The sequence below is a fragment of the Populus nigra genome, chromosome 1 (assembly GCF_951802175.1).
Source record: "Populus nigra chromosome 1, ddPopNigr1.1, whole genome shotgun sequence".
Classification (NCBI taxonomy): Eukaryota; Viridiplantae; Streptophyta; class Magnoliopsida; order Malpighiales; family Salicaceae; genus Populus; species Populus nigra.
This window is the reverse complement of record NC_084852.1, coordinates 1,712,085-1,735,061: the sequence shown is the minus strand read 5'-3', so window position 1 is coordinate 1,735,061 and position 22,977 is coordinate 1,712,085. Positions and strand designations below refer to the sequence as shown.

At 35.1% G+C, this 22,977-nt stretch overlaps 2 protein-coding genes across 3 annotated transcripts in view; both read right to left on the bottom strand.

Moving 5' to 3' along the window:
* Nucleotides 1-15,011, bottom strand: part of LOC133686886 (uncharacterized) — a 28,863-nt gene extending 13,852 nt beyond the window's left edge. Inside the window, exons 1-25 of the mRNA XM_062107001.1 lie at nt 14,911-15,011; nt 14,516-14,679; nt 14,267-14,344; nt 14,076-14,191; nt 13,802-13,895; nt 13,446-13,489; nt 13,041-13,109; nt 12,658-12,716; nt 12,076-12,283; nt 11,609-11,677; nt 11,393-11,472; nt 10,456-10,605; nt 9,593-9,656; nt 8,756-8,857; nt 8,040-8,237; nt 7,813-7,940; nt 7,237-7,387; nt 5,238-5,333; nt 5,072-5,173; nt 4,581-4,639; nt 4,071-4,173; nt 3,288-3,473; nt 3,092-3,208; nt 1,783-2,069; nt 104-1,668 (exon numbers count right to left, since the gene is read on the bottom strand). Coding sequence (XP_061962985.1) covers nt 104-1,668; nt 1,783-2,069; nt 3,092-3,208; nt 3,288-3,473; nt 4,071-4,173; nt 4,581-4,639; nt 5,072-5,173; nt 5,238-5,333; nt 7,237-7,387; nt 7,813-7,940; nt 8,040-8,237; nt 8,756-8,857; nt 9,593-9,656; nt 10,456-10,605; nt 11,393-11,472; nt 11,609-11,677; nt 12,076-12,283; nt 12,658-12,716; nt 13,041-13,109; nt 13,446-13,489; nt 13,802-13,895; nt 14,076-14,191; nt 14,267-14,344; nt 14,516-14,612 — 4,222 coding nt within the window. The 5' untranslated portion in view covers nt 14,613-14,679; nt 14,911-15,011. The remainder of the gene's footprint in view (nt 1-103; nt 1,669-1,782; nt 2,070-3,091; nt 3,209-3,287; nt 3,474-4,070; nt 4,174-4,580; nt 4,640-5,071; nt 5,174-5,237; nt 5,334-7,236; nt 7,388-7,812; nt 7,941-8,039; nt 8,238-8,755; nt 8,858-9,592; nt 9,657-10,455; nt 10,606-11,392; nt 11,473-11,608; nt 11,678-12,075; nt 12,284-12,657; nt 12,717-13,040; nt 13,110-13,445; nt 13,490-13,801; nt 13,896-14,075; nt 14,192-14,266; nt 14,345-14,515; nt 14,680-14,910) is intronic.
* Nucleotides 15,012-16,960: 1,949 nt separating this feature from the next.
* Nucleotides 16,961-20,930, bottom strand: LOC133671587 (subtilisin-like serine-protease S). 2 transcript variants are annotated; one of them, XM_062092382.1, is made up of 12 exons: nt 20,774-20,930; nt 20,531-20,648; nt 20,343-20,437; nt 20,149-20,246; nt 19,901-20,059; nt 19,527-19,638; nt 18,916-19,444; nt 18,741-18,835; nt 18,404-18,646; nt 18,198-18,312; nt 17,873-18,059; nt 16,961-17,745 (listed from the first exon to the last, which is right to left on the bottom strand). In XM_062092382.1, exons 2-12 carry the CDS (start codon nt 20,612-20,614, stop codon nt 17,183-17,185), a joined length of 2,280 nt encoding a protein of 759 aa, XP_061948366.1. In that variant the 5' UTR covers nt 20,615-20,648; nt 20,774-20,930; the 3' UTR covers nt 16,961-17,182. The 2 variants fall into 2 exon arrangements, with proteins under 2 accessions (XP_061948366.1, XP_061948374.1); XM_062092390.1 differs by lacking the exons at nt 20,531-20,648; nt 20,774-20,930 and having other exon boundaries at nt 20,149-20,230.
* Nucleotides 20,931-22,977: the final 2,047 nt, after the last annotated feature.

Below are 22,977 nucleotides of genomic sequence, written 5' to 3'. Positions count from 1 at the left end.
GACAAAAAATCAGATGTATTAATTGGTAAAATAAAATTAACCAACAAAAACATATGGCAAGTCATAAATTCAACCAGAGCATTTGAAAGCCAAAATATCATACCATCAGCAATAAGTTGACAATCGGTAATCCTTGACATGATGCATGTGGAAACAGAAGAGCTTTCAAAACAAGACTCATCATCACAAGGTAGCCAAACCCGAAGATCTAAACTAAGTGCTGCAATTAAGGTGATATTACCACACCCGGTATCTTGATCAAGCTCTAAGCAACCATGTTCATCCTCTCTGCTTAGCAGGAACGATAGGGATAAGTCCCTTCCAAACATATTCAAACAGTGATTTGCTTTGGCAACTTTGTGTGCTGGAACCATATAGTCAGGGGGAATATTCATCATTGCATCATTTGGAGCACACTTATCAATAAAACTACAGAACAGTTGTTGAATTTCTATCTTCAGAAACTGATGGTCATCATGTTCCACAGGCAGAATCAAAGTGGAGTCCAGTATCTCAAATTTATATACTACATGACTCTTGCTTTCCATTTTCATAGGCTGCTCACTCGGATTTAAACTCCAATCTGGCAATGAAAAGTAACCAATTATAATGGCTAAAAACTCAGGAGGCAACATGCAGTATACATGCTGAATACCGATGCTGACTTCAAGTTCAGAAGGCAACGATCCAAATTTCCCTTTTCTCACACGTAAATTTAGAATGGGAGACAGATTTGGTAACGAGGGCCCCCAAAGAAACTCTTGAAAATTTTTAGTCCACCAAGACGATGTGAGAACCAATCCCTCAGCAGAACACAGCAGATCCATAGAGTCTTCATAAATTGAGAGTGAAGATATCAAGGTTGGTAGTGCAACAGTTCCAACGATGCAAGAGGAATCATGAAAATGCACTCTGACTCCACAAAGATTTATGTCAATATTAAGTAAATTTGCATCACTAATAATTCCTGGTGCAGCAGATGTATCCACCACAGATGTGAACGTCAATGGTGAAGCATCAAAAGTTTTCAATCCGTTCTTTAAACAGAATTTTGTTCTTTTGATTTTTCTTTCCCTTAAATTAAATAATCTCCTCCAGTCAGCAATAGGGTAATGAAGTGAACTCTCCATGCTGCCAAGAGAAGCAGAATTGCAAAGAGTAACAAAGGGATAGTTATCCAAAGAAATGCTAGCATGATCAGAAGACCCAGTTTCAATGAAATTTGAGTAACCAAATCTTTCAAACTCTAAGCCAGCCATTCTTCTAGGACTTTTAGCCTCTGTAACAAGGCTAAATGAGTCATCAGAAGTGAAGGGTGAACCATAAGCAGATAATTTATTGTAAAATCCAACTAATAACCCGACTATGTATGGATAGCAATGGAAATTAATATCATTCAAGCCAACGGTACACTTGTTAACAACTGTATCTGCCCTTCTGTAAGCTTCATAGTGCAAAAGAAAGCATACTTCAGTGAGTGAACGTTCTAAATTTCCATCCTGATTGCCATGTCGGATGCCCAAGTCTTCATGATTTGCAGAATTGGAAGAAAGTTGCTTCCCAGATAAACACAGAATATGGCCATCATTTTCACCTCTCAACGGGGAAGTGGTGATCTTTAATGCTTTTGTACAAACCCAGAACTCGTCAAATTGGGTGTGAGATAACCTGCAATGAGAACAGCAGAACCATAAGCACAAAAGTTGTTTTGTTCTGGAAGTATCAGCATAAGACTCAAATGCAGATAACATATAAGTTCAAAATCAAACATCAAACAAATACCAGATATCTAATCCTTGAAGAGAGAACACGAGTTCAGAGCTGTTCTCTCCATCATTTGCGAGGTCAAAACAAAAACTGACCAAGTCCAATCTTGCAGAAACAGAGAAACCGAAACCAAAATCAGAAGCCCCAGGTCGATTTGTGAAGACAACAGGTGAATTGGGGTTTTTTAGCATCAGAGGTTCAGACCTTGAACAAAGATTTTCCATATGTGCAATAAATGCCACGACTGACTCATATATTGGTGGGGAAAAGCTTGCATTAAGTGCTGATAAATTGACATAAACCTGAAATGGAAAAATATATCACCAAGTAAAGACAGCTGAAACCCTGAACCCTAAAATAATCTGCCACTGTAATCTACATTAAAATTTTATCCTTCACTAATATACAAACATTAACTAATATGCAAAATGTTTGCACAAATTAGTCTGATATACTTTTGACATACAGAAATATTCTGAGATTACAGTAATGCTAAGGGCACTAGCAAGTTTATCATAACACTTATTCATCAACTGATGTAGCATTTATACAATCACTTATCATGATAAGGCATTAGCATGCTTACTGTATACTTATCATGATTAAATTAAACAATATATGTTACTTACCAGGATCTGCAATATTAGTTACTACAATCATCAAGTAAAAAGTTGATATCTCAAGCATTGCTCCTGAGATTATCACCAACAGAGGAAATTGGGGAGAGGGAAAGACAGGGAAGACTGTCTCCTCCTCCCTCCCAACCTCTACCTCCATGTATTACAATTCCTCTTGATATGGTTCCATAGATAGCAAGTCCCTCTTAGATTCAGTTCAAATGATGTTGGCCAGTAAGACCCGTTTTTCAAGACTTTATATGAAATGAAAGAAGACCAGAGGCAATACCAAAAGACCACACGAACACAACAGCTACCAACCCTACTCCAAACCTGATGGTTTTTCCTAGTGGTTAATAAGATCTTAAAATGGATATAATACAGGTGATTGCTATGAACTATATTAGATCCCCTTCTTTCAGTGGGACCACTAGGTCGACTAACAAGAGCTAACATCTTTCATGCATGCTTGAGTTTAGTTTTTGTAGGGACTGAGGTATGTTGACAAGGGCTTCACCACTTGACTGATCCAGGGTTGCAAATAAAACATTTACGAGGTCAGCATGCCCTCCTTGAAGACTTTCTTGGTGGAGGGATATAATTTTTGTTGCTTTGCATTTTTTTATAGAATTAACTGAGAGAAATTTACATAAAAAATCTGTCTATTTAATAGTAGCAATGCACAAATAAGATTTTAAATTAATTACCTCCAATTGTTTCAATACTGATTGATCAGAAATGATGCAGGATGCCAGGGCAACAGAAGCACAAAATTTCTCCAAGATAGAGATTGCTTGAGCATGTTGAAGGGTAATGAGAATTAACTGCAGCATGCGAATTTCATGTTTATGCATCCAATAATCAACATGGAATACAATATGAAACTAAACTAAAATGCCTGACCTCAATGTCATTTAATTTGACCTCAAAGTAATTATAGAGATCTTGAATTTGGAACCCCGTAAAAATATTAGAAGCTGAAATTGAGCTTGAGAACCGTTTTGGGATAGAAGATTGTTCTTCAATAATAGAAGCAACTGAATCCGCATCAAATTTAGAAGTATAAGAAAAGGATTTCAATTTCAGAACCTGCCAAATAAAGTAGATCACAGTTAGATAGGCAGAGTAGAAATACTAACACAATCAATAACTCTCTGGCCAGCAGCAGAACAGGTATTGTAATAATTTGTTCAGATTTTAGGTGAATTCTATTGTTTCAAGTGCAATTTGTCTACATGACGGTTTCATAATAATTTGCATTGTACACTCATGCTTTTTGTATGAACACAAGCACCTTTGCTTCCATATGGACAAGGGGCATAGTTTACTCAAATTTCTAAACTTTTTACACGGGAGTTTGAAATCATTAGTTTTCAGTTTACCATTTAATTATTGCCTTTTAGACCCTTTTTCCTTGGTGTTCTTTGTTGTCCAAAAAAATAGCTCCAAACAAAGTCCACACTAACACCCTGCACAAGCACTCCCATGATCACAATAGCTAGCAAATCTCCACAATATCATTCTTGTAGCAGTCATAGTTGTGATGTTAATAATAATTATCCAACAAACAGAAGAGGGCACAACAATCTCCCAAATAATTTTACATAACAGAAAACTAAGCATAGCTACAAAACACAACAAACCACAGAACATGATGTGCAATAGAACACAATAAAGAGGTGTTACCAATTTATGTTCTTCCTGCGTTGCTTTTCTCCAAGGAACATTAATTATAATATTGATCACATTAACATCCCAACTTAGCTTTTTATGACTTGATAAGATGTATCTGCACATAGAAGACATAAATTATGAGCTTCTACAAGTCAGAAATACAAATGGGACACGAGCATAAGACATGAAAGTGCCAAAGATATCAAAGTTCTTTTTAAGTACAAGCAAGAACCAAAATTGTAATATTCAATTTATTTGATCATACAATAATATCCTGTTTTCCACTACCACGAGTGGTTCTTTATATAGGCACCAAAGCCTAAAGTCCTAAACAATTAGGATTATGAATTATAAACAGGAAAACCAACAAAGTACAAAATGAAAAGGGATGCTAATGAAGCTAGTTCAGCTACTAAAAAGCAATAACAGAAGCGAAAGATACTAGAGAGCTTAAAAAATAAAATGAAACCAAGAAATCAAATATTATCAACAACGAGCTCCAGAAGTGGAAAAGGAACTTACTCCACTTTTGACAATAAGCGAGTCCTAACATCTTCAATCCCATTTAGTGAGAACAGAACCTGCAATAGGATTGATATTGTCAATAATGAAGAAAAAGACTGAGGACTTTCCAATAGCTAAACAAGTGTTTTTACAAATAATGCATCTCCTACGTATATTTGAATTTAATGATCAATAATAAGTTCTTGATCTTCCAAAAAAAACTTATTATAAGTGTGTTGATAAAACAATTAATAAATAAATGCAAGAAATGAAGTAATAAAAAATTGCTAGCAGGTGAACCACTTATTATAAGTGCAATACCCAGCTGCACATGTGTTGATAAAACTAAAGACAAAGATCATTAAAACCTGGAAGGCCCCAACAAAAAATTAATAATAAAAAAAGCACCACAAAAGAGCATACAATAGTTGTGACAAAATAACTCACTTAAAGAAAACACAAGAGCCAACAAGCAGGGACAGGACCAAATCTAAAGGGTAAAAACTTACCCTTTCCATTTGAAATTCAAAGGATTTGAACACAGTAAAGAGTTCCCAGAGACTTAGAAACAACTCTAGATCACAAGAAACTTCCAGCAGTTGAAGCATGACCTGCATATGACATGGTTATAAAAAGGATATTGAAAAGTACAAAGAGCCAGGACTAGAATAATACCTTTACTGACAATTCAATATCCCGCTTTGGTGAAATGTCCACTTGAAATCTACATGAAGGAGGTTCATCTTCCCGCACGTTAACATCCGTAAGGGACTAAAAAAAGAATCCAGGTTAGGCTAAATGTTGATGTAGTGTCCTTTACATGTCTTGCAAAACAATGATAAGATGAATTCTTAAAATGGTGTTCATCATCCAACTCAAGAACTGATTAAATTCAAACAAATGATTTTCTGGATATCTTACCTTATAGATAGCACAAAAAAGACAGTTGAAGAGTTAAGGCTACTGCTAATATCAATAATAAAATAACAGTCCCACTTATGCCCTATTACTTTTCACAAGGACCTCATGAACAAAGCAAATCCATAAAAGAACTCATTGAAAGTATAATAACAAACTAATTTTTGCACATTATGAAACACATTCCAAGGGGTCAAGCTCAAGAATCTCAAACCACTTCTAGACCCAGATAACAAAATTCCATCACTTCCAAGTCCAGATGGCAATCACTACTGTCTAAATAACCTCTTCACTTAAATAATGGATATCACTTCTGCAACACTACTGGTATTGAAGACTTTGGATACAAACAGCTAACTAGTAGTGCACAAAAAAGAAACTAATAATGGTGTTTAAAAGATGAGTTTTTATTCAAGACTATGAAAAGTTACAAAACATAATACAAATTTTGATTCTTGGTTACTCAACATCATGACCAAGAAATAAATTCTCTCATTAAGATAATTTGTAAAGCAAAGCAAAATCGGTATCAATGAATGTCTTTATGACAGGTTCACTATGCAATTCTTTACTATGGACTGTTACAAAATAGAAGATAAGATTAATGACCTAGGAAAAGCCTGCATTTGAACTATATCACACAGGCCCATGCTAGTGTTAAAATGCTTCAACTTTAATTGTCAAGAACATAACTAGTTTGCTCATGCAAAATGCACCTTGAGTGCAGGTTTCCTGCCTGAGAAACATAGAAACATACCATTCATAATTCAGCTCAACTATGGCCGAGCTCTAAATTAGTTGTGGCAAACTACATTAGATCCTTTTCCTCAATTTCTTTTGTTTAGACTGAACTTTCCACGGTTGTCAATCTAAATTACTTCATCCCACAATATAGACAGTTTACTCTTCCTCTTTTTGGGTGCTGGAATTGCAAACCAATCACTCTCTTGCAAGAGTATATCCACAAGTCTACTAGCAAAGCCATCATAGACTACCTTGAAACAGACAAGCCATTTTTTATCTGGCCCCTTCTATGTTTCCACATATCCATTTCGACAATGCCATCCTATCCACATTCCATGGATGTGATGCTCTTAATTTTCCCAGCACTAACACTAACAATCAAATAGGATATCTACCCTAATACTTAAATTGACCCTTCAGCTGATTAAAGGCTTTGAAATCCCATAGCATGCTAATCATGCTTTGATATCCTAATCAACATATCCCTCTTTTTCTATGATGAAACCTAGGTATAGAACTAGCTATCCAAAACTTGTAGCATCTAGGAAAGACAATGAACTTGGAAACCTAAGTAAACAGGTTATAAGAAGGCATCTTTGCACTCCTATAATTATTTACTTATCCATTATCCTTCCACCATTTTGCAATTAAACTTGCTCTTCCACCAAGTGCACTACCAACATCCAACTCTAACCTTTAAGTTTCCAAAAATTGGTGAAACACACTGCTTGTCAAAGAAGTCAGGGGATTATGGTATCCTCAACAGACAAACAATAGTTTTCAATTGAAACTGATTTAGACAAGATCCACAAGATCATTTATGATGCATCACAGGAACTGAGACAGAGACCTAATATGTTCTCTCAAAACCACTATTTAGAATCACAGTTTAGATGTAGAAAATATGGTTGATTAACAAAGGGGAGAGAACCTCATCAAAACAGAAAGAAGAAAATATTTTCAAAATACACATAGCTTGCAACATGTATAGCTGGGATATAAGAATACAAACCCTTCCTATCTGTAGAATGACTCTCTTGTTACATGGATCAAACATCTCTCCTGATCTAAAGTGGCAAACAACCGTTGCCAACTCTTCCCAAAGCTTGCATTCAATGATTAACTCATTAAAAATCAGGTCAGCAATTTTTTTAGAGTAACTCCTGTTAAAAAAAAAGCACAATCAGTGTGATTGAATGTCAATGGATGTAAAAGCAAAAAAAAAAGCAGTGATATCACAAAGAATATGCTATTCAGTCAAAAACCATTGATCAAACATTAGCAAACATTGGTAATATTATAGAATTTGACAACAAATGACATCCACTGGCAATATAGATAAGTAACAATATGCAAGCAATCATGGACCAGCTTAGAAACCAGACAAGCAGCCCAAAAATATGAAGCTACAGATATAAACCACTCAAAAATACCACAATGGAAGTGTCTCCTTCCAGAATCTGTCTGCATGCATGCAACATTTGAGAAGATTCTAGAAAAGGGCTACAAATATAAAATTATTTTTTTAAAAATAAAATAAGTGACTAATTTGTTAATCTAGAGAGATATAAAAGAACAGTAACCATACTTGCTCTGCAGTGTTGCAGTAATGCAACCTACAGTGAACTTCATTGCACATGTAAACATCTTATAATTTGCATCAACATCACCACTAGATAAAACAGATGGCTGGAACTCTGTTGCTTCATATATATCCTGAAAACAGAAGGAAATTAGATAAATTAAGATCTAGATCTAAATTTTGTTTTACTTTTTTGCTCCAGATTTGAACCATCAACAACTTGACACACTTACCTTTACGACTTCATCAGAAACAACACCAGAGAACTGAGTTGAATCATCGGTTCCACCAGCACCAAGCATGCCTCGGGAGATCCAATTCAACCATCCACGGGACCCGCTTGATGAGCGTTCATCATTTTGTGACTTCTCAATGAAACTATGGGCACTGTTAACTTCCATATTTGAAGATAAAGAGTTCGATAAAACTTCCTGTGGCCAAATAAATAAAACATTATTTTATTTAACTAACTGACTAAAATGTTGCTCATAAAGAGCTCTAGTTGCTTTGAGAGAAAAAAGAATGCTGCTTTATAGAGCATTTTAAAACAGTCAAAATTATACTCCCACAGCTCCATAATATTTATGGTATGAAAATCAAGAAAAAAATTTATTCATTTTTAAGAAATTCAAAGTATAAAAGTTTATAACCAATTTGCAGGAACTAAAAAAATCTATAATAAAATGTAAGATATTATTTTTTCTATAATAATAAATGAATTAAAATTTTATCAATTTGTATACCATCTATTATGGGACAAAGGATATTGATAAAGTATAGATTGTAAATGTACCTACTGTCCTACTACTTTAAGAAGCTAAATCTCTCATATGAACACAAACCAAATCCCAAATCCCATGTGCACAAATGCTTAAGCATGGAACCGATCCAAATATATTAATTGATAACACTCTGCAGAGTAATTTCCATTAGTTAAGATAACAAATACCTGGAGCTTAAGTTCAGCCACAGACCTATAACTTAGGATATCATCTATATCAGATTCTTTCTCCATTTGCTCCAAGTCCTGAATAACATATTCATCGATTGCCTGAATGACAAAGTTCAAAACATAAACAAAGCAATAAGAGTTAGATAGCAACCAGCCTTGACCTCGGTTGATAAAAAGGCAAACCTCATAAATAGAGGATAAGATGAGGAAATTATGTTTATGTGGATAAATCATAAACCAGAAAAATTGCCTCAACTTTATTTCACACACATCCTTTTTTTTTTTGGAAAGCTTTGATTTATATATCATGCATTTCAAATTACTGGATCTATATCAGATTCTTTCTACATTCACAGGATAAGAATTTTTGTTGGGTGTTTGGAGGATGTGTATCAAAATTTGGAAAACAAAGGTTATAAATCTGATCAGATTTAAATGGGATTTTCATGTATAGCCTAGTTATTTCAACAAATCATACACACATCATCTATCAACAGACTTAATCTCATGGAAACAGAATTGGCTGATAGGATTTAAATCTAAAACGAAGTGAGAGTTTATAGAGTGCAAATCAAACTTTGGCTGGATAAAACAAAGTGATGGGAGAGCTAACTGAGATGATCACTGGAGCTTTGCTTGGACTTCCACAATTTTAAGATAACTAAGCATCTTAGCTAGCATGTTTAAGCATCTGTTCTCATAATTCAAACACAACTTTCCAATCCATTCACCCATTGAGCTAAATTATAATATCTAGAGAACTTCAAAGCTACACCATATAGCCTATTTTGGATAATTCATTTGTGTTCATGATAAAGAAACAAGAGAAATCACCTGTTCTCGATGGAGAAACTCTAGTTTAGTCTGGTATAAATTAATATACTTTCGGCGAAAACTCCTGAAATAAGAAATCAAGATAGAGAAAGAAATATTCTCAAAAACTAAATTTTACAGAAGTTACAACAAGCATATTACTGAGGCAAAATGTTAGTGCTTGCCAAAATATTTAAGACAATTAAATATTTGAGCAGAAAGGAACACACATATATTTATAAACTTCAATTCATTCAGTAAATGAAAGCAGAACAGAGAACTAATCAAAGTGGTTTACAAAATAAGGAACAAACTCCTCTTGTCTTCTGCCATTATACACATACATGGGATTTGCTATGAACTGAAGGCTGGCATGTGAGATAGATTGCTTAACTTCAGAATCATTCAGAAAGAAATGTGGGATTTGCTAGTTCATCGTTAGCCATGGATTTTTTTTTCGTTATCTTTTTTTATGAAAGGGGAAATGAAGTTAAAAGAATTATAAAACAGAGAATAGATTCACATGGAACTTAATTACACCCAGGAAGATTGAACAATGAAGCTTGGAACAAAAGAGTTCCAATCGCTTTGAATTCCTCCCACAAAAGATACATTACATTACAAGGAAACCAAGAAAAGTAATCTACTCCACAACAGTTTGTCTGAAAAGAGTGATTCGGAAGATTCATAAGTTCCATTCCATCAATGAGGACAAAAAAACAGAGCGAGAGAGAGAGAGATGGGGAGCATTGTATAGTCTCAAAAACAAATATAGACAGCAAGACAAAAGTAATCAGAGGGGGGTATATATTCCCCACCCTCATGTTCATACCTGGCATCTGGAATTACATAACAGGTTAAATCACGATGGAAAATAAACTTACAGTCTCTGTCCTAAATATCTCCATGAAGTTTTCCTCAACTTCAAGCGAACATCTGCCAGAATGGATTCTTGAGCATAGTGCCACCATAATCTTTGCCATCCATCCTGTTTTCTCGATAGAGGACAACCCCAAGGACGGTAACGTCCATACCTACACCACTCACAAATGTGTCAAATTTACAACCACTTTCAGTTTTTAACATTACAAGTACTTGAAAGTTGTGTCGCAATCTTTCATCAGCCTTGTAGAAGAACAAACTGAACAGTGTCACAGCCTTCTTAAAAGCATCCCGATCAAAAAAACTAAATGGAAGGCCATCTATGTCTATAGATATATTGACAGGGATTTATTGTGAGGGCAGCAGATAGAAAAGCAAAATAATGGATGCAAGACAGAACTTCAATTTATGTCATTGTAAGCCTTTCCCTTTCTTAAAGAAAAAAAGAAGCACAAAACACACTGCCCTCTTAAAATGGTTACACCATAACTGTAAAGTTAAGACCTAGGGATGCCTCATCACCTTTAACAAAATAGCTAGTGTTAATTTTACAAAGAATTACAATCCAAATAAATTACTTTGCATGCATCATTGACCAAAGGGAAGCTATGAACTAAGCTAAGAAGTTCAGGGACTAAGTGTAAGAATATATTTACAAGAGAAATTGTAAGACCCCTCCAAGGTCCAAAAACCCCTCTATAAAGCCTCAACCAAACTCCTCATCTATAACCTCAGAGGGCCATATTTTCCCTCTTGTTTAAATTTTCCAGTCTAGTTGCATGTGAGTTAAAAAAAACTTGGAAATGTTGTGTTAAATAGTTGTGTGTTAAAATCTATCTCACATCACTACAACAAAAGGGACCAGTTAAATATGTAAAAAATTTATTAGATTAATTAACACCAGAGGATAAAAAAAAACAAGAAAGATACTAAACTTACTTCTCCCGTAAACTGCTCGTGCTTAAGTAATCTGATAAAATCAATATTCGCTGCAACTGAATCTCATTTAAAGACACAGCCTAGGTAAGAAAAAATTAAGAGAAAAACAATACATAAATACAATGATACTCAACACAATATGCACTGTTTACATAAGGGCATGCAGAAAATGGAGATTTTATGTCAATGATATATGCCTCAAACTACTAAACCAACCAATTCATTTAGGTCGGCCCTGATTGAATACTGGGGCAAATCACTGTCAAGCTTTCCTGCTCTGTTAACCTGCAGTTCAGAAACAAACTTCAGTAACCTGCAGTTGATACAACTAAGAATTCTACAAACTTAGTCCATGCTTATTTTTTTCATTCAAGGGGAAAATTGATTTCAATGTACAAGTACATATGCAACACATGATAAAAGAACAGATTATTCTGGTAGAAAATGATATCCCCCTTCTATGGCATAAATCATTTTCATGTGTTTAAGGGACAATATATGAATACATCAACTCCTCATTTTCCCAAAAGATTTCTGAGAGTTTAGGTTAAAAAAGAAAAAATCTTTAAATTTCTACCTTTTTTTAACATTGTGCTCTAAAAAGTGTGTTATAGAAAAGATAATTATTTAACGACATGCATTATGTATGAAGCAAAAAAATCACTTCTAATCAAGCCTTATACCCCAAGTGATACTGATACATTGAGTGGCTGTAATAAGTAGTCAAACTCATTGCCTCCATTTCTTGCACTGCACCAGGATTTGGAGTCCACAGCATCATCCAAACCCATTGAATCAATATCTCCTTCCGATGTGGTACAATAAATTTCCAAGCCTTCAATACTCACAGTTTTGTTTACTTGGCCACCTAGCATCTTCGCACCAAATGATCTGATGTGATAAAAATGATAAAAATGAATAAATGAAAATCTTATTTTAGATGAAAGAAAAACCCAGTATACATGAGAAAATTTCAAAAACTTATTTTTTCAAAGAGAAACACAGAAAGGTGATGAACAAGAAAATCAAGCAAAATACACAAAATCAAGTAAAATACAGATTTCAATAGACAATGACCTCTGAAATCTGCACAAAAGCCATGAGAACTATCATAAAATGCTCACAGATTCACATAATAGTTTTCAAACATGTAGAATACAGCCTCATTTCTCAACTTGTAGTTACTCACAGATTCACATAAAAGTAAAAATTATGAGAACTATCATAAACTACAAGAACACCAGGAGTTAACCTAAAAAAATTACCCAACCAGATTTTGCTTTACCGTCAAGTTGGAAAACTGCAACCCGAACAAAACCTGTGCCTGGAAAGCATGTTGGAAAAATGAAGAGTTACAACCTGCACTTCAGGTAGAGCCTTTACAATGAAAAAACAACTAGGCACTGTCTAGTTTGATTGATGATGATAAAGAAGGAAGAAGAAAAGGAATACTCGGCCCTTCTTGCATTAACAAAAATAGCATATGCATGATACAAAGAATAAGGATATCTGTTCGCAACATAAGCAAAAGCAATCCAGGGAGCAATAAATGTATCAAAAGAAAACTATTAATTACCAATATGACATAGTACGACTAAAGGTGAAGAGGAACAAGGAAAAGTACAGGTAGATTGTGGATTAAGCTCACCGAGTCAAACTGCCTTTCACTGTATTGGACATGAAAATTTCTAATTGAAAGTTGGATGCTATCAAGAACCTGGAAGCAAAACAAGGAACTCAGAGAATAGCAAATAAATTACAATTACATCTTCAATTTTAACTGTTTCATTACATATAAAAAATGAAATCCGATGGGCTGCAGTGAGCATAGTAACTAAACAATTTGTGAGCACAATGACCGCATAATCTAACACTCACAACAGCCTGTAATACAGCAATACAAATGTACTCATGACTGTATAAACCCATAAATAGCAGCACAATTAAGATATTTATTATTGTTTCTACAAACATAACATATATTTAAATACAACCCAAAACAAAAGGTTTATTGATTAAAAGCCATAATGGATAACAAGAAGGCAATTGTTACCTTTGCAGTAATATATGAGATAAATGATTTCCCCGCCTGATTATCTACAGGGAAAAAAAATTGCCAGGCAAGAATAAGAATCTCCTGAACCAAGCATAAGAAGTCATCTCACAGAAAGAAAATATATCATGAGTCAAAAAAAACCACCAAATCAGATTACACTGTGATATGTGATCAGCCATGCCCTTCTCTCACAACCATTAAGTTTTGGAATCTTTAAGTAGTCAAAACAAAACTTTTTCATGGATCAAAATTTCCAGAGATGAGCATCTTCATGAATAATCAAATGAAAGGGCTTACTCTTGCTGAAACCAAATAAACCACTGATGCTTGAAAGTGGAGTGCAAACAGCTTACCACATATGCGCTTTGACAATTTTGAAAGCTCTGCGGCAGCAAGTTGAGCTTTTTTAGCAGCAAATTCCCGTCTTTCAACTGCGTCCAAATTCCACTATGATAGGCAGGCAGGGGAAAACAAAGTAGCAAACATTACATATTTGGCGCATGTATGCATATAACTCCAAAGCAAAAGATTTATAATTTCTTTCATTCTACTTTTCTTATAATCAAAACTGCAAGCTCATAAAAAACACAAACATTGTCTAAAAAAAAACCCAAGATTCATATCTACCTCCTGATCATCCCGTTGGGACAAGCAAATGAAAACGTCTTCTACAGCAATAATAATGGGGTGATCCCACCCAATCTTTTTCCACGAAAGCTTAATGCTTAACCTCCCAACCCGACCTAAACAAAACAAAAACGAAGATTACAGGCGAAAAAAACAAGTTCCATCAAAATCAAATAATAAATTCATCATACCTTGCTTAATCGAAAAGGGTAACTGGAGATAATCGAAAGCTTCCGGAATCAAATCCACATTCTCCAATAACACCTCCTCTGGATTATTAATTATTCATCAAAAACACAAATTATCATAAAAAACTGCACCTAAACCCTAATCCATAAACCCTATGCAAAGACTTTTTATTACAATAATACCCTTTAGGCATCATCAATTTCTATAATAATACATAGATAAATAAATAAATAAATAAGCATAAAAATTACCGTTCCAGAGGCTGAGCTTGAGCTGTTCTTTTTGGATATTTTTAAAGTAACGGCCTAGATAACCGACCAGAACGCGATGGACCAGTCCTTCAAACATTCTCTTCTTTAATTGAACTTTATTTATAATCAACTAATGAAAAAAAACAATCGCTTCTTTGATTTCACTGCAATACAAAGACAGATGGAGAGAAATCAGAATTTGAAATGAGGAGAGAATTTTAATTTATTAACAGACTAAAAAAGAAACCCTAGCTAACAACCATAAAAATATCAAAATTTAAAAAAAAAATCGACAACGATCAGATTTTGAGATTGGAAAAGGAAGAAGAAATTGAAGATGCAATTACGATGAAGAAATGAATTGAAAGGGAGAAGAGGGGTATTTGAAGCAGTACTTGACCAGTGATAGAGAGAGAGACAGTAAAGAGAGGGAGAGACGGTAGGTGGTGTGAGCTCTGTGGATTGCAGAAAATGAAAGGGAACGGTTCTTTGTTTTCTCGTGGATCGGGCGGGTGGGTCTCATGGTGCCCGCCCGAAATGTAAAAGGGACTTGGGCTTGGTCTTGGGCTTGACATATCGGTGCAGGCCGTTGGGTCAGAGCTAGCGGCTTATTGGTCTTCTCCTCCTAAAATTCATTAACTATAATAATTGTTAGATATGATAGTTTTAATTAACATATTATTTTGTTTTTTAAAAATAATTGTAAAACTCGATCTGAAAATCTATCTATGATGAGATTCAGGTCACGGAGGGTTGATTCCCAAAAAAAATTAAAGAAGTTAAATTTTAAAAAAAAAAAACAAAATCCAAGGATGGCAACATCAGCAGAAATTCCAAATGTCAAGCCTCTTAATGGTTCATTGCCAGACTCGTCTGCCCCAGTAGATGGATACCGTGTTGTTAGAGGAAGATAGCTTTGCTGAGGAGGGAGCTTTGAGCAAGGTTGAGGACGAGGTCAAGACTCTTGAAGATGAGAAATTTGCATTATTAGACCAACTTGTTGTTTTAGAAGGGCCTGATTGGTCCTTCAGAAGCGCAGCCCAGTGGGTAGTAGTTCCGTTTGCTGGTACACCATTGATAGATGCCCTTGTGCATTATCATCAGTGTATGGTTTCAAAGCTCAGTGCCAAGGTTTGTTCTTCTACTTTTCTTGTCACAAGGGGTGATTAATTTTCCAATGGCTGATGTTGAAAGACTGTCATATAATTAGAAATGAAAGAGGAAACAAGAATGAATTGGATGATATCCTATACTGGTGTGATTAGCTTATCCAATGATAATGGTTTCTGATTTCTTTCATGATTATAACCAAGTCAATGTTTGGATTTGATAAGGCAATTTGAATGGCTAGCAGAATTCCTCTAGACTTCATGTTCATGGTTTGGCAATTATGTGTGTGATGTGGAGGTTCCTATTATCTTGATTTAATTAATAAGGCGATACAGTGGGTGGTGCGAACCTCAAGAGCCAACCTCACGTTGACGTCCAAGAAGAAATAAAACACAATCAGAATCTCTCTATTAATGAAATCTCTTCATTCTCAAATTCACTATTGTAAAAAAAAATATCAACAGCTGCCTTTTTCCTCTATCACTACCATGTTTAAAGGATCACATAGGGTGCTATAAATCATGAATTAAACTAGGAAAGGATTGTGAACATAGCAACAGAGTCTTGCCCAAATAAATTAGGAAAGAATTAACAACTTAGCAACATAATTTTGAAATAAATAGGTAAGAGTTGATAAGTCTCCATCCTCCACAATTTAAGGAGTAGTTTCCGCCTGGGAACCGTGCTCTCCATCTGCATCAGTGGGAGTGGGAGCATGTCTCGCAATTTAGGAGAAGACAACTTGTCTCCCTGGATTATTTGTGGTGATTTGTCTCGTGAACACCCACCTGGTTTGGGAAACCAGATAAGATTATGTTATTACATGCCAGTTGAAATGATATTATAGCCATGTTTATTTATTGTCGGCCACTATGGCATTGCAGCATGATAATCAGGGCCATGATTGATTGAATTTTTTAAAAAAAAAAAAAAAAACAGGAGTGAAAATGAGAAGTCCATAGAAGAGTACTTAGCAGGAGAAGGAAGCGCTGAATCCATGGACTTAGAAAACATATTACTAAATGGGCATAGCAATAGAGGTTCATCTATATTCTGTAGAGAATCCTTGGGATGCTCATATTCTTTCCTAAAGTTGCCAGTGCTGATGCGATTCCCAGCTAAATCAGTGTTCTGATTGGCATACGGTGAAAGGAAGGGTATAACAGAGCAATGAATAGCCCTGATCTGTCTGAAAAATCAGTGTTCAAATTATAACTTATATCATTTATCAGGAAGTACATGATGATCATCAGATGCCAATCTGATCAAGGTTCAATACTGTATATGCATGTATGTATATAAACATACTAGAGAGACTGACGAAGAACAAGTAAATGAATAAATAAAGAGAGCCAAATTTTGGCATTGTATATATTGCCATTTTATGCGGCCTGTTCAACAATCTTAAAATTCATTCCGTTGCCTGCATGATCCAGGTATGTAACGGTAAGCTACTACATAGGGATTTATGAACTCAAGTATATTTCTGCATCTGTATTCGTGTAGGGTTATCAGGATCTCAAAGTTCCTAAGCTAATATATACAAACTAAGCCAGGCTATCTCATCAGCCCCATGGGAGAGGGTGCAGCCCGGACAACTAGGGGGCTGGTGACCCGTGCATCTGCACTCCTCCATGTCAAAAAACCAAATGCATAGCCCTTTGATGGAGCAGCCACCTTGAAATTCACTGTGAATTTGATCTTCTGGCCATAGCTGTTAAAGATTAGTTGCTTTGGCACAACGGTAACATTGATTCCTGCCGGATTAGACACTACAGCTTTGTAAACACTTCTCGCTTTCCCAACATTTGTCACGGTTCGAGTCACTGAGAAGCTGTCTTTAAGATTTGGAACAGTGATTGAAGGATAATTGAGGCTGGAAGCTGTTGTAATTGTCTGATTACATGTGCTGTTATCTCTTGTGACCAGACGCAGTGATTTCTCATCATAACCAATTGAACAGAGAAAAGCTTTATAATCTATTGGATGGGCATCATAGATGAGGCCAGGATCAAGAACTCTTTTAGGATCAACAAACCCTGATCCATAATCAAATGCATTGGCCATTCTTCCTTCAGGATCCACTCTGATGGGTTTGCCACTCTTATCCAGGATGGTAGCTGCATTTTCCATTTGAAATCCAGATTCTTGGTCAGATAATTCTCAACAAAAGGTAGCATATTTTAGAGACTTCATGAATCCCATGGAGAGAACTTGTCATGGAACACCAAATCGATTATCACTTACCTGTCGTCATGATTGCAGACTTGATGGCAGATGGAGACCAAGACGGGTGAACTGCTTTGATCAAGGTTGCAACTCCTGTTATGTGTGGGCATGACATAGAAGTTCCAGAAAGAATGTTGAATTGCATTTTCCCAGCTGCTGGAGACCAGGCTGCGAGGATGTTCAGTCCAGGAGCTGCAACATCAGGCTACAAAGCAGTAATGTCACAAGGAAAGAGGTAGAAACTTAGAATATCATAAACGAAGCATGACGTAAGTTGAAAAAATAATTAAAACAGGCCAGTAGGTCTTCTGAAAAACTAGTTGATCTCAAGTTGAAAAGTTACCTTCAGAATTTCAGGTGTCAGGGAATTGGGTCCTTTGGAAGAAAATGAAGCAATACGAGGTGCTGGTTGAGAACCCAAAACTGTCTTTGCACGGGAAATTCTTGACATTGGTTTGCTGTTCACAATCAGAGTACCCTGAATCAGAAAATTTGAGAAACTTGAGTGCTCAAACACCCAGTCTCCATACTGGCAAGAAAAAGACAAACCGTGTGTTATTTATGTATGATAGAATCTTTCTTCCCATCTCGCTCCCCACAACAGCTGAAGGGATGGGAAAAGGGATGGCAACATCTTTATCTGCCTCGTCAATAAGAACCATTCCAACTGCTCCAGCTTCTTTCACTACCTGGCTCTTTGCAATCTTAGACTCACTTGAACTCTCAGCATGTCGACAGACAAGAACTTTCCCTCTGGCTTTGGTACCATTCAAGGAACTCTCCAAACAGTAACTACATGAACAAGCAAGAAAAAGGAAACTAACTCAGATTTCTCCCATGCATTGGAATATAAATTTCACTCACTTTCAAGTACCTGTTGCTTCACCTGGATTGATAAGGTGTGAAATATCCTGCAAAGGCTTCAGAGGCAGATATGATCCTTGCAGAGGCTTTCATTTCAAAGAGACTCAGACTTTCCCCCTGTTTTTCAGAATTGAGAACTAGTAAGGCTCTGCCAATTACTGCGAACAATACTTAATATAAGGACGGAGTTGTATTACCATGAATTTTGTGGCATTTCCTAAAACAATGTCAGATGCAAAATCCCTATCCATCGAACTAGCACCAACAGTGATCATCCAAGGGGCAAGATTGGTTGCAGAACCACGGGTTCCTGCATTTCCAACTGAAGCAACTACTAACACTCCACGGCTAGCAGCATGGAATGACCCAATGGAGATGGCATCATTGAAATAATCTCCCTGGGGAGCATCAGGACCCAAAGACACGGACAAAATATGAACCCCATCTCTGATTGCATCATCAAAGGCAGCTAACAAGTCAACATCATAGCAACCTGACTCCCAACATGTCTTGTAAACTGCAATTCTGGCCATTGGTGCACCTCCTCTAGCCCCTCCAGCTGCCAACCCCTTATAATTCATATTTGTAACATAACGACCAGCAGCTATCGAGGCTGTGTGACTGCCATGACCAGAGCTGTCCCTTGGAGATCTAAATGACATTATCCTTGATGAATCTTCTTCAGCTTCATAGCCACTCTTATAGTATCGTGCTCCAATCACTTTCCTATTAATAAATTTAGATCCTCCACCAATAAATTAATGTCCACTGAATCAACCATTGAATAAATTATTGAGCAAGAATGAACCTGTTGCAAGATGAAGCATTGAATGCTTCTCCTAGCTGGCACTTCCCCCTCCATCTGGCTGGCACTGGAGGCATATCGGCATCACTAAAACTTGGAGATTCAGGCCAAATTCCTGACCATAAGAATCAAATCCACTATTTGTTTTTAAAATTTATATGCCAACCAAATTTATCAGGACTTTCTTAAGCATTAAACAAGCAAAGATGGCATTTCGGAATGAATCTCTAATATCAAGGACATCATTCAGCAAAAAGAAAAATATATCAGAAGACTCGTCTGTACATGCAGCAGCACTTAATCAAAACTCACGGGGGTATTCAATCAAGAATTAGTACACAGGAAACTACTTTTGAAGGCAAAAAAAAGACCCTCACCAGTATCAATAAAACCAATTATAACATTGACTTGGTTCTTGGTTGAATGCCCTGGTATCTCCATGGTCTCTTCACCCGCCAGACCCATGAAATCCCATGAGTGAGTGGTATGCAGCTTTCTTTTCGAATTGGGAAACACAGAGACCACTCCAGGCATCTCTGTCACGAAAACCCAGAAAAATGCTATCATAAATATCATTCTGATTGCAGAACAAAGCAATAAATTGCTCCTAAAGTCATAAACTTACTAGCGATCTGAGAAGCTTGTTCATCAGTCAGCTTAGCAGCAAAACCTTTAAAGCCATGTCTGTAAGTATAAAGGTGAGAGGCCTGCGCTTGCTCAACACTGTCAGTAGCACACCACATTAAACCAACAAATAAAAAACAAAAAAGCGAAACAACGAATGACATGAAAGTATTGAAAAGGGCACAAAGTTTTGACCTTCCTCCATGTACGGAAGCAAGCATGTGATGATTTTGGCTCAAAACATCATCTGGGTCATCCCCACTTTTGCTTCCCATATAAACCACATAAACCTACAAATTCAAGTAACAAAACAAAACATCAAATAAAACCCACCAAGAAACTAGCAAGAAAAAACATATATCATATCAAGAATCAACACAAACCTTGGAAGAAGAGCAAAAACCAACTTCTGCTACAAAAACAGCAAGAAAGAGACAGAAAAGGCTACACCAACTTATAGAAGCCATCAACACAACAAGTACAAGTCACTACTGCAAGTTCCTGAAACAAGGAACAGTTGGTGGAATATATAGGCGGCAGCAGAAAAGGGGGCGGGTGGGGGGGGGGGGGGATTATTAATTACTAGAAGGAAAAAACAGAAAGTGGGCAGGGGAGAGAATGTTCACCCTTCACAAGAATGCAATCCAGTCCACCATCTTTATATACGTGAGTGCGAGTAGAAACAAAGTTTTCAAGACACAATCACCGATATGGCGTGAAAATATACAGTACAGTGGAAACCAGCATCAGTGACCCACTTTGTCCATACACACAAGGATAATATACTTCGCTTGTATAAACCTCTCATCAATCCTCTAACCCTGACATGGATGTCCTTAATTTAACCAAATCGAGAAGGGTTTCATTTTAAAAGGTTGACCCGATTAAATCTGTTCATCCAACCCGATCAATATCAAGAAGTTTTTTTTTAATTTTTATTTAAAAATGTTTTTTTTTAAATATCAAAAAAATATTTTGTCTAGTTTTGAATTCACTTAATAAATTCACGACGTTGTACTGAATTTGGTAAGTATTGATGAATATCAACATTATATCAATGTTTAAAATATAGACAATGTTTAAAATATGTTGAATATGTTGATCGTTCCACATACGCACATAAAAGCATAGCTAATATCATATTTATTTTTATATTTTAAAAGTATTTTTAAAAATATTTATTTTTTATTTTTTATTTTTTTTATGTTTTCAGATCATTTTAATATGCTGATATTAAAAATAATTTTTAAAAAATTATTATTTTGATATATTTTTTTAATAAAAAACATTTTAAAAAATAATTACAACTATATTTTCTAAATTTTAAAAATTAATCTAATTTAAAAGGCTCAAGCTCGGATTGTAAGATAAGTAAGTGGATTTATGAGTCAATAAATTTAGTGATTTAGCTCGAATTATGCAAATTAGTTCAAGTTATAATTTTTTTATATAAAAAAAACCCTGAAATAAGACTGATTTTTTAAAAGAGAGATATAAAATCCAGTTTAAGTTGTGTCACGAGAAAACAAATCACGAAGGTTAATACGTGGGATCTTATAAGTTATAACTATGCATAAAACAAAAGAGAGAAAGCTTGGCTTTAGGGGCAAAGCAACCTGACCAGCGGCGCCGTCTACCTCTCTCCCCCTACCCACCAAAAAGCCAGCTCAGCCTTTAATTCTGGAGACCGTTAAATTTAAGGTAAAAAAAAGAAGTTGGTTTTCACTTTTGTTAATTTTGAGAAGAACAGGGGACTCGCCCTTTGGAAGATGTTAAATGGAAAGCTAAATAAGTAAATATATATTATTTTTGCTTTTCAATATTTGTTTTACATGCCTGCTTTAATGAGTGCTAAATAAAATATTATTTTTTTATAAAAATAATATTCTTAGAGTATTTATAATGGGAGATACTGTTAAGAGTTAAATTGATAATATGACTTTTTGAATTGTATAAATATATGTATTTTTTGTTTGTATACACGGAAATGATAAAATACCATTTGAAAGAGTCAATTATATTTTAATGTATTTGATATATAAGTATTTTAACAACCTAATATGATTTGGTTCGGATTTAAAAACAACTTAAACAATTCTTAATCAACCAAATATTAAAAGATGAAATTAAAAAAAATTCAATTAAAAAAAGATAAAAAATAATCTGAGTAAACCCGAGTGAACTTGTCAAACTCATGACATGAGTTATGAAACCAAAATAATCTAGTAAAAAATAAAGAAAAAATCAAAGGAAAAGACTAGAAAAAAAATATTATTACAATAAATAGTATTTTAGCACTATTGTAAGATAAGTAGGAATAATATTTTTGCAAAAGAAATGGTAAAACAACATTTTGTTTATCACTCTCTTTAAGCATGTAAAATAAGAATTGAAAAGTCAAAATAATATTTTTTTTATTATATCTTTTTAAATGTATATTTTATTTATTTATTTATGAGATTATTATAATCTCATAACTCTTGTCATAAATTTGACAAGTTCACTCAAGTAATTCTTTTTAATTAATTTTTTTTAATTTTATCTTTAATATTAAGTTGATTGAGAATTAAAATAGTTGTATATCAAATATATTAAAATACAATTAACTCTTCTAAATATTTTTTTAACAATTAAAACACACATAAATAAATAAAAAACAATATTACCTAGCTTTTCTAAATAACGTCTTCCAATGAAGATACAATGAAGACAGCTAGCATTCTTGATGCAGCCTAGGAGAGGAGAGGAGAGGTCAGTGCCCTTTTCTGTTCCCCTGCTGTCATGCTTTGTATTTTCAACAGCAATCAGTTAATCACATTTTACAAGTACG